The 12,697-nt window shown below is 37.6% G+C and overlaps 1 protein-coding gene across 1 annotated transcript in view; it reads right to left on the bottom strand.

Moving 5' to 3' along the window:
* Positions 1-6,974: 6,974 nt before the first annotated feature.
* Positions 6,975-12,697, bottom strand: part of LOC127621214 (rho-related BTB domain-containing protein 2-like) — a 40,361-nt gene continuing 34,638 nt past the window's right edge. The window contains 2 exon segments of the mRNA XM_052094722.1: positions 6,975-7,206; positions 8,066-8,171. Of these exon segments, the coding sequence (XP_051950682.1) occupies positions 7,004-7,206; positions 8,066-8,171 (309 nt within the window). The 3' untranslated portion in view covers positions 6,975-7,003.

Raw genomic sequence — 12,697 nt, forward strand, 5'->3', positions numbered from 1 at the left:
ACTCTTCATTTGATTGGCTTCCGCTTTTTATAGCTGACACCTTAATGGTTTATAGAAGTGTCAATCATGTGTTTGTCATTGAGAGGCGGGAGGATGATTGTTTCAAAGATCTTGAGATTGACAGGCGTTGTGGCGGGCTGTGTTTGAAATGAAATAATAGCGTACTGCATACTCCGCGGTATATACTGTATGCTCCTTACTATTTAAAGAAAATATGTGAACAGTATACAATATGCAACAATGAAGATTTGAAACCGTAGTAGGCTACGTTGTTGAGATGTAACCTTACTACGTTGCAGGCTTAGTTCAGAGAGCGTCATCTATTCGTCTTGGAAAGGAAAAAAAATACTTAGCTATTTTAATCCAACTTTCAGTAAAAGTAAAAAGAGTGATAAATTTGGCAGTCCGATCAAATAATGAGCCCAGTCTTAAAAATATAAATACTGTGCAAGATACACATACTGCATATACAGAACTTGTAGCATTGCAATATGTCTCGCTCAACATGACACTATGCAATTTATATAAATAGATCATGTCACTGGATAAACATCCTTTGTGTTGGTTGTGAAACAACATTTCTATCAACCAATCAATCTCCAAAATGTATCCATACCCCTAAATCTGCCTGTAAAATTACAGGGCAATGATTGGCTCATAACCATGTGGTTCCAGGACAACCAAGGATGTTGGTTTAGGAATATGTCCAACTTGTGTAAACTGTGTTAAGCATAGTGACACAATAGCATAAGCTTATTCAGTTGGACAAAAACACAAACACACAATGTAAACTGCTAGTTTGTATTTATTAAATTCTATTTACATATTTCAAGAACAAATACATGCTTTAAATTTCCTGAAAATACAAACTATGCCCTCCCCAATACCAACATGTGGAAAATGCTTGTTTATCATACAAACTGTCAATCAGGCTGTTATTACATAGAAAACAGTTCAGTTTTGCTTATAGACATTTGATTTCAAGGCTTCTTTGCCAACTGTTCCTCCATTATTCTGATTGTGCAGCACACCGACATCTGATTCGGCACACACTCTGACTGGTTTGTGCTTCTTTATAAGGTTTACAATATACACCTAATTGATCCTTTCTACACACTTTTTCCATCCTACTCCATATTCTCCCTTTACATTGGCTGCATGTGCTATTTACTGAACATCTGTGCATATAGGGGAGACCGGGGCTTGTTGGCACACAGGAAAGTTGTCAACTATATATCCATTACTGGATATTTGAGCCATAACTTTTCAGTTTAATTAATGCTGTTTTTTCTCAAAATACTCACACGTAAGTATATATATATATATGCCATCAGATAATTAAATTTTAGTTTAGCCTTTCAGTGGATTTCTTTATAAAACTCAAATTGGGGCAACTTGTCAAATGTTTTTTATGCTGGAACTTTATATAGTTAATAAATTAAAATTTCTGTGTAAAGCAAAATAGTGGCTTGATAATTCGACTTTTGCCGTTTCATGAATTGCTTTGCATTTCAAAATAGTTTTCCTATTAAAAATAAAACATCTATAAAAATAGCCTATAATTCATTTTAAATGTGGCTTTTTAACTTCACTAGTACTGTACTGTAGTATTTCACACAAACATACAGTATATGTCACTGACATGTATTAACATATTGACATCTATTTTTGAAGAACACTTCAAAGTATGTGTCTTATGCAGAAATTGACACCCTGGGAGACATGCACAGGAGTAAAAAGTGTGACAAGTATCCCAGATCTCCCTCGTGCATATATGTAAATTGGGTCCCTACACTTATTTAAAGGAATAGTTCACACAAAAATGACAATTGTCTCATTATTTTAACTCACCATCATGTCATCCCAGATGTGTATGACTTTCTTCCTTCTGTAGAAAAGATTTTTAGAAGAATATCTCAGCTCTGTAGGCCCATACAATGCAAGTGAATGGGGGCCAGAAATGTAAAGGACCAAAAAGCACATAAATGCAGCATAAAAGTAATCCATAAGACTCCGGTGGTTTAATCTGTGTCTTCAGAAGTGACATGACAGGTGTGTGAAACAGATCAATATTTAAGTCCTTTTCTACTATAAATTCTTCTACCTGCCCAGTAGTTTGGTGATATTCAGAACGAATGTGAATCGCCAAAAACAAAAGAAGAATGTGAAAGTGAAAGTGGAGATTTACAGTTAAAAAGGATTTAAATATTGGTCTGTTTCTCACCCACACCTATCAACTCACTTATGAAGATATAGATTAAACCACTGAGTCTTATAGATGACTTTTATATTGCGTCTATATGCTTTTTGGACCTTCTTCTGGCCACGATTCACTTACATTGTATGGACCTACAGAAATCAGATATTTTTCAAAAAAATATATGTTTGTGTTCAGCAGGAGAAAGAAAGTCATACACATCTTGGATGGCAGAGGGTGAATAAATATTAAGAGAATTTTCATTTTTGGGTGAGCTATCCCTTTAATTGCCAATGATTCTAAGCATTGAAAGGTAATGTACAGTATAACAACACTTTTGCATTATACAGTGAAAACACACGCTAACGATGGTCTAGCTAAAACAAAACATTCCAGCAAAGTGGACGAATATACTGTCTTTCACAAACAAAAAACATGACATACAGTAATAGATTTTGAACTCTATGCACCATTCAGAGTACAGCACATATGGTACATCCAATATTTCTTTCAATTTCAAATACAAACACAATGAATAATAACTACACCTCTCCTTGTCTACTTTACATTAAGGCATGGGGTATCTCCTCTGCAGCAACAGATTTGGAAATCAATGTTCTGAGAAACTCTTTTAATCAAAGCAATTAAATCACGTTTTTTCCACACACAAGAGTTTCTACAAACTGTAGTATGTCAATCTTGGCTGATTAAAATATCAAAATATGTGAAAATCATGTACAGTCATGCAGCATAAAGTATACTGTAACATATTTCATAGCACATGTCAAGATGTCTGTCATTCATTTCCATTCATAAAATGCAATCATATGCATAATCTTACTCATTTTGCTTTAATGGTCTTATTTCTTGAGTATATAATTAATGTACTAGTGTAACAACTGTGCATTCTATCGATGTCTAAAATCTTTGTAGGCCAACAAAAGTAGAGAAATGTTGTGTCAACATGATCACACGGGAAGTCAGCATGTTGTTTCAACATCTCCTATCAGACATTTTTGCATCGGCTCCAGAGTGTCCCCTGTGGCCATCCCTTGTGGTGCAACCGGAAACGCGTTGCATCAGCAGAGTAGAAAACCCGGGTTCGAAACTCGTGTTGAATCCATTAAGTGCATAATCAGTGACGAGTGTGATTCGGAGGCTGCGTTTTTCCTTTTAACATCACATTTTTACAGCTTGCTGTGACTGTTTGTAAATTAACGTACACCACTTCCACACTAGGTATCTTCTAATACCATTATTGTCCTATAGTGGCCTCAATAAGTATTTGGACACTTATGACACACTTAAAAATAATAATAATAATAAAAAAAGTATAAATGTAATTCCATTAAAACATCAAAGCAATTGGCATTTATTTAAAGAAAGACTTTTAGAGTTAGCCACATTTTTTTTTTAAGTGTGACTTAAGTGTGCAAAAGTGTCCAAATTCTTTTTGGGGCCACTGTACTGTAAATAGGATGTTTGGTAGAGATTTGTAACTTCACAATGAATCATACTAGTGTGTTATTTCTTTAATTTATTCAGTATTTCTTCACTCTCACGTCCACAATTTCCAAATTATCTTCAATTATCTTCTTATATTGTAATTACAGAAGAGTCAGCAAATGTTCCTGAGTGGTACTACAAATGCTTAGTCACATACCGAAAAGTCTTAAATAGATTTGCTGATCAGTTTGCCCCTCTAGTTGACTAAAAGTACATCTTGGATTTTCTAACCCTTTTCATATCTGCTGTTTTAAATCTACATTCTAACGACAGCTTATAGAACATATATTTATTTACGGATTATCAAACCTAAAACAATATTCCTTAACATTCCCTTGCTGATAGCCAAAACAGCCTTAAACATGCAGGTCAGCTCTGAATTTGTTTGATTAATTAAAGCACAAAGACATTCTCAATTATTAATGCTTACTGTAAACAATAATAAGTTTAATTTTGAGGCAGTTAGTTTCATAATTTTTTTTAGTAAATAAAACTCCCAAGTTTAAGTAAATAGAACTTTCAGATTTTAATTTAGTTCTACACGTGCATGTTAATTGCTCTTAAGCGGAAATACTGAGTAAGTTCATTTATACATTTTAATAGCACTTAACTTTACATTGAACTCTTTGGCTGAATTTAAAATTACCAAGAAAGCTCAACTTAAATACTTTAAGTAGAGGGAACCTAACTAGCTTGTACTAGTTAGTACAATGGATGTTATCATGCTGAATGCATGCTAATTGGAAAAGCCTGTGCTAAGGTTAGCATAGCAATTACTCAATGAGTTATACAATATAATGTTGTACAACCTTAAATGGTAGCCCTCCTCAAGCTAAGCTCCATTATTCACCATAACGTAACCCCCAAAAACTTGTAACATAACAGAAACTCTTCTAAATACCACAACAAAACAATAAACAATAACAAGTCTACTTAACATTCATCTTGCACAAAGAAACAATATATAACACCTTATTTAAACATTTACCCTCCCTGTCGAGTGCCATGCAAAGCATGCTAGGGAATAGAAATCCCCTGCCCAGTTTCATTTACATTTCAATTTCTGTAAATTTAAAGAGACAAGTTCATTAAACTCAAAAAAAGTAATAATTCAGGTTACTTAAAAGGTGTCAGTTTCATAAACTCAAAAGATAGAGAAAGTTCTACATACTCATCAAGGTTTATTTATTTAAACTAATTTGTATGATAAAATTTTTCCCAACTCTAAACAATTGATTATTCTAAACATTAGGGTTTACAGTGTTTAAAATGTCTAAAAATGCATAGCAAATTGCCCTTTGTAAATACGTTGTTTTTTTTTTCGTTCTTTTTTTGTGTGATTCAGCCAAAAGATTAGGATGTGTAATATATTTTCTCCTGAAATTTTTCCCTGTAAATGTCCGTTTGGTGCTATAAAAACAACTATATTTCTTTGTTATAAGTCATTCTACATTTAAAGCACTACTTGCCTCTATCTCGCATGTACTAGGTCATAAACATTCATATGGCAAAGGGGTTTAAGTCTACACTATGAACCATGCTTTTGAAATTCACTCTCCTACAGGTAATGCACTTATCAAATAGATATATACTGTAAATGTAAATTTGCGATACTACCTTGCATTGCATTTGTCAAATTGAATTTTTCCTTGGAAAATTGGTTTTAAAATATTTTAGAATATTCATATACAATCTCACTTTTTTCTTATTAGTAGCTATATTAATAGTTTAAAGACCTTAAACATGGAGGAAAATGCTGTGATGCGATAGCTTTGTCACAGGCCTGCCCGTGAAACTAATCTAAAAGCGGAGTAGGATCTCATCAACATAATGAATCATTTGTGAGCTTACTTTGGTAAAGACAGCAGCCTGTGCTCACACTTTGAAATATTAGAAGTGTTGAGGCACTGTTTATGTTCCCTGTATAGAAACCCAGTGTGACTGTTCACCATGAGTCCTGTTTTGAAGTTTGTGGTTATAATATAACAGGTTGTTAATATTTTGTTATTTTTGTTATTTTTTATTTTTTTTACAGAACATTGTTATCAAGATAAAATGCAGCTTTCAGGAGGCCATTTTGATTTAAACCTGAACTTAATTTTTTTTTCACAAATAAGTAACTTTACGAGTAAATGCTTATTTTGTGTGTAAACCCATTATCATTCAAATGTCTATTTTGAATTATGTGAGTGAACAATTTCAATTATAAATGAAAATATTCACCCAAAAATTAAAATTCTGTCTTCATTTATGTCATACTAAATGTGTATGATTTACTTGGTTCAGTGGAACACAAAATGAGTAGAAAAAAAATAAAAATTGCAGAATCGCTCTTTTCCATAGACAAGGCACCGTCAAGCTCCAAAAATGACAGAGTCCCATAAAAGCGGCATGTTTGCCAGTTTTGGAACAACATGGTATGAGGGTAAATAATGATAGTATTTTAATTTTAGGGTGAAATATTCCTTGCAGAGGAAGAAATGCAGAAAGAGAAAAGAAAGATTGCCTTGTTCTAGCGAGTTACCAAAAATATAGACCACAGTGTGCAGAATAAACAATTTCATTATCAAAGTATTTGTCTTTTGTGCATGATTAACATTCAGCCTGATAATTCGTCAAGAGCAGGACTAGAGCAAGGCAAAGTGATCTAATTCCAGATAAAGTGTCATGTGGTTTAGATCACAGAGATTTAAACTTATACAACCCAACAATACTATCATCAGAGCCTTGATATCTCACCAGTATATTGTGAAAGATGGGCAAGAAGACACCACTGTTGGAATATTGTGAACGATTCTCTGGAGACGTGGTTTGATTGTAGATTGCCAACACACTGAGGAATAATTATTTTTCATATTTGCTGGTTGCTCTAAAATGTTCCTGTTCACTTGTCCTTCACAGCTAAGTAGCACTTCAAGCTTAGCATTTCCAGGTAAGAATGTGTGCAGTCCTGCAATGTGTTTTCTATACAGATTATGCAGCTATATGTTTGATGGTTCTGTTTGTGAACTGATGTTGAATATTCTTCTAGCAAATGGAGTATAATATCATGTCAAAGCTGTGATGTCAATCCTCGTCAAAGCTGATCTGATATCAAAAAGTCCATTCAGTAAATAGCCTCAACAAAGTGCTTTTAAAAATCTTTGCATGTCTTCGACTTAGTGTCTCAGTCCTGTTTCATTTGAGCTTTATTCGATCAACAGAAACGCAGAAAGAATATCTTGAAAAGCTAAGATGATAAAGGCTATAACTGCTGTTTAAATCTCACATTTGGGGCTGTTAGGTGGGTCATGCTCCAAATCAGATGATTGCAGAGGAACCAGGAGAAGAATTGGAGGAAGGTGAAGATGGTAGGTTCCAAAAGAGCCACTTGCGTTTACACTGGCGCTTTTGGTATAAGTAATCTTCTTTCTCGCGCTCTTTACGAGTTCGCTGATAGTGGTCTTCTTCTTTTAGATACCACACCGGAGGCCAGCGATGCTTCTCGAAGTACTCTTGATTTTCTGCAAGATAGAATAAGACACCTGGCCTATCTTTAAAGAGAACATTTTCAATTAAGGGCGCCTACACACTAGAGTTTATGCAGCATCAGAGGGTGCATCTCATTTCTAAAATTGAGCATCCTTCTATCCTTTTCTTGCTCCCTTTCCTTGCGTCCTTGCTCCACCCTATTAGGAAACGTGGAAAGGATGCAAGCAAAGGAAATGGGGACAGAGGAATCGAAACAGAATACATTTGTAAAAATACATTTCCACTTATGTCTCACTTCAGAGTGCCATCTTTTTGCAGCTGCATTAACTTGGAGCGCTTGCTGTTATGTTGTTGAAACTTGATATATTAATATATATATATATATATATATAATAAATTGTAATAGTTCAATATGCATTGTTAAAGTATGTAACAATTACGGTATATTAAAACTGCAAAGAATAAACTTGAATTAAAACTTTTGTGTGAATTTGTGAATTTATGTGACTTTGATCGGTTTCCGGGTCACGGGCTCATGACAGAGGAGCAAGGAAACATATATGCGCTCGAGGACTATATGAACCAGTGAACTCATGAACCACACTTTAAAAGTACATCTTAAGCATTACTATCTGCAAACCCTCTGTCAGCTTTCTCTGTACTGTACAGAAGCTGAATTATCATTTATATTTCTGTCTAAGGTTGTTCAGTGCTGACTAAAGCGTAGAAGAAAAAGGTTGCTACACAGAAACAAATGTAATAAAATCTGCACAACCAGAGTCTCAATTGCTTTAAGCTGTCATGTTGTCTTAACAATTTGATTTTGAAGGGATAAGTGTTATCTTGAAGAGTTGTCAGTTGGAAATATCATTCTGAGAGCTGTTTAAATACCTGTAGACTTGGCCTTCATGTCACGAGGGAATTTGCGGCAAACTCTGTTGTAGTTGGTGCAGATGTGATGGAGGCACCAATCAGTCAACTGATGAGCACAGTGGAACTAATGGAGACAACCAATCACAGACATGAAAACACAGGCGGAAAAAAATCATACATTTTGAGACACTACCCCCAATCACTCTTCAACAGAGATAAAGACTGCAGAGTTCACTTCATATCAAACCATGTAAAGTCATGTAAAACCACATGTAAGAATTAACTAGTGACACATTCAAATTTCTTGCACTGCTCGTCACCTTATTTAGCCATACCCCTTTTCAGTGATCCACCCTTACAGATTTTGGCATCAAACTTGGAATATGTAAAAGCACATAAAGGCAGCATAAAAACAATGCATAAGACTCCAGTGGTTAAATCCATGTCTTCAGAAGCATTGTGATAGGTGTGGGTGAGAAACAGATCAATATTTTAGTCCTTTTTTACTATAAAGTCTTCTCCTTTACCAATACGTGGCGATATGCACAAAGAATGAGAATCGCCAAAACCAAAACAAGAAGAATGTGAGAGTGGAGATTCATTGTAAAAAAATACTTAAATATTGATCTGTTCCTCACCAATGAATTCACTTGAATTGAATGGACCAAGCTGAGACATGTCTTTTTAAAAATCTTAATTTGTCTTCAGCAAAAGACTCTAAAGGAAATCTTTAGGTAAGAGTAAGGCGGAGTTGAACTTGTTGCTATGGATGATGCCACGTTCTATGAGCGTGCTTTATTAAATCGCCCAAATTCATTGGCAGACAGGGAACTACTACAATATTTGTCAAGATATTCATTATAGAAATTCAGGGGAATGTATAGCCTATATAATATAATATAATGGCTAGTTGCAGTCCTCAAATTTGATTGGATGAGAGGAGTTCCAAGGGTGCCAATTCATCCAAGCGCAGTTTTTTCTGTGGCCAGACCAGGGAGCACAAATTTGTCAAAACCTTTATCCCCGGTATAATTGGGTTATTTGACTGCGATTCAAGTGATACTTTTAATATAATATTATAATACATTGAGTCGATAGCGACATGAATTGACTATAGCAGCCGTACTTCAGATTGTTTGCGATTAACTATTATGGATTTAGGAGTCCTCAGGACAATTTCTAAATTGTCGTGGGTTTAGGAGCTACTTTTAGTGTTAAAATGCTATACGAATTACTCTTATATGAAAATTGTCATAAAATTTGGAGTGACATGTTTCTCCTTAATTTCCAAATTAGGAGCTACTTTTACCCTTAAGATTTTTTGTGAACACAGGCCCTGATTGTTTCCAAGTGTTTTTACTTTGTTCATCAGTCCTGTGTGTATATAGCCCAGTGTTCACCCTGTCTTTGTCTTGCATTGTTTTTAGTATTTTAATTCTTGTCTTCAGCCATGTTTTGTTTGTTTAGTTAAAAATAACTTTTTATTATTATACTTGGCAGTTATTTGGTGATGTAATATTTTTGTAATTTTCTTGACTTTTTTGACAGGATATATCAAATGGAAATAAACATCCATAAAACCATAAAGTATAGGTCCAGATTTGGAACATTCCGGCATGCAAAGCGTGCACGTGTCTGGACAGAAAGTGAAGCTTCATTTATCATCGATCACATGTTTCTTTGAAAACAATACACACTCTGATACAGGGCTTCATTGTAAATTATGCTGTGTACTCAATATACACCAATCAGCCACAACATTAAAACCACCAACCTAATATTGTGCAGGTCCCCCTCATGCAGCCAAAACAGTGCAAACCCACATCTCAGAATAGCATTCTTGATAACACTGGCACAGAACTTCATATTTCTCAACCCGTCACTGTGCAGGTGGGAGCTCTTCATCATGAAACAGTACAGCTTCTTGTCACAAACACTCCCAAGAACCCCATAATCCTTGGTTACCCATGGCTCGCTAAACACAACCCTCAAATTTCCTGGACTGATGGAGAGATTATTCAGTGGGGCATTTTTGTTTTACCTCCTGCCTACAGTCGGTGCTACCCGTTTCCCTCCAGACCACTTGTATCAACCCTACTGAAGACTCTGTGCAGCTTACCATCCCAGTGGTCTACCAGGACTTCCTGCCCAAGTTTAGTAAGACAAAGGCTACTCAATTACCACCTAACCGCTCTACTGACTGCAGTATCGACCTCCTTCCAGGCACTCAACCTACCTAAGAGCCAAATCTATCCGCTGTCGATTCCAGAAACAAGTCATGGAGGATTACATCGAGGAAGCATTACAGATGGGTTTCATCCAACCCTCCACCTCTCCAGCGGCTGCTGGCTTCTTTTTTATGGATAAGAAAGATGGCAGACTCTGTCTTTGCATTGACCATAGAGGCTTGAACGCCATCCCCATCAAATTTCGCTACCCTCTTTCTCTTGTGCTAGCAGCACTCTAACAACTACGGGATGCCAAGGTCTTTACCAAACTGGATTTGCACCATGCTTACAACCTCATTCGCCTCAAGGAGAGGGACGAGTGGAAGACCGCCTTCATCACCCATTCGGGTCACTACGAATACTGGGTCATGCCTTATGGCCTTGAAAAATGAGATCTTCGCGACCTTCTACACCGATGTGTCGTTGTCTATATCGACAACATCCTGGTTTTCTCATCTTCCCTTGAAGCTCACGTCCTGCACGTACACCAAGTTAATCCTTACGCTATCACCTCTTCATAAAAGCAGAGAAGTGTTTCATGTCTCCACCACAACCTTTATGATTTATGTGATCAGCCCTGAGGGGGCCCGTATGGACAGTCTCAAAGTAGATGCTGTCAAGAACTGGCCTCGTCCGGGTTCTACCAAGGAACTCCAACACTTCCTGGGCTTTGCTAAATTCTACAGTCAATTAATTTGCAACTTCAGCACCACTGCAGGCCCTCTCTTCTCTTCTCAAAGGAAAACCTAAAACTCTCCAGTGGACTTCTCCGGCCATAAGGGCCTTCCAGGTTCTGAAAGTAAGATTCACCACTGCACCTGTACTTCATCATACTGATCCTTCCAAGCCTTTCATCGTGGAGGTGGCCTCGAACATTAGAATCTGAATTTTCTCCTAACGACATGGTAACCCTGCCAAGAAGTATCCCTGTGCTTTCTTCGCTCGCAAACACAATTCAGCAGAACAAAACTATGACATATGGGACCGTGAGCTTCTGGCCATGAAAGATGCTTTAGAGGAATGGCATCATTGGCTGGAGGGCTCACAACACCCATTCACCATCCTCACTGACCAGCGCAATATGGAGTATTTATGCTCTGCCAAATGCCTCAATACAAGACAAGCTCGATGGGCTTTATTCGTCACCAGATTCAACTTCTCTGTGACGTATCATCCTGGGTCAATGAACACTAAAGCTGATGTTCTCTCTCGGATTATTCCCCTGAGTCTACTCTGACATCCTGCCCAAATCAGTTATAGTTACTCCTGTCAAGTGGGACATCATGAAGGACATCGAGCAACCACTCTGACTGAACGACCCCCACCCGGTTAACCTAGAGACCGTGTCTACGTTCCCGCCAAGCTTCATCCTCAAGTCATGCAGTGGGTCCATACCACCTTGAGCTCTGGTCACCCAGGTGAGAACCGCACCACCCTATTCAGCTCGCCACATAAAGGGTTGTTCTATCTGTGCTCAAGCAAAATCTTTCAGACTTCTTCCAACAGGACTTCTTCACCCCTTACCCATTCCACAATGTCCCTGGTCTCACATTGCCATAGATTTCCTCACTGATATGCCTGTGTCTCAGGGGAACACAACTATCATGATAGTGGTGGATAGGTTCTCCAAAGCCTGCCGTATCATCCCTTTCAAGAAACTACTTAACGCCCTAGAGATGGCTGAAACCATCTTCCATCCAGTGTTCCGGCTCTACAATTTGCCAGACGACATCATCTCTGACGGAGCACCTGAATTTACCTCACGGATTTGGATAGAGTTCTGCAAACTTCTAAATGTCAATGTCAGCCTGACTTCTGGGTATCATCCTCAGTCTAATGGCCAGACGGAATGCCTCAACCAAGAAGTAGGTCGCTATCTCCGCACCTTCTGTCTCTCTAACCAGTATGATTGGTGTAGATTTCTCCCTTGGGCAGAATATACCCGAAACTACCTTTGCATATCTTCTACTGGTTTAACTCCTTTCCAATACATCCTGGGATACCAACCTCTGCTCTTTCATTGGTCGGAAGAACCTTTGGGGATACCTCCAGTGAACCATTGGATGCAGCGCAGCAAACAAGTCTGGGAATCAGCTCATTTTCACCTGCAGAGAGCCATCCATCAGCAGAAGATACATGCCGACTGACATCATTGACCTTTCCCTACTCTCCGTCCTGGCCAACGAGTGTGGCTGTCCACCCAAGACCTCCGCCATGCTACTCCCCTGCAAAAAACTCTCCCCAGGTATGTTGGACCTTTCAAGATCATCAAACAAATTAATCCTGTCTGTTATGAACTTCAACTGCCCCCTCACTACTGCATCTCTCCTACTTTCCACATGTCTCTCCTTGAACCTGTGGCCGAGTCTTCCAGTGCCTCTACTGAAAACCTGACAAATCACCCCCCCACCCCCCACCCCCA

Source organism: Xyrauchen texanus, chromosome 27 (assembly GCF_025860055.1).
Source record: "Xyrauchen texanus isolate HMW12.3.18 chromosome 27, RBS_HiC_50CHRs, whole genome shotgun sequence".
Lineage (NCBI taxonomy): Eukaryota > Metazoa > Chordata > Actinopteri > Cypriniformes > Catostomidae > Xyrauchen > Xyrauchen texanus.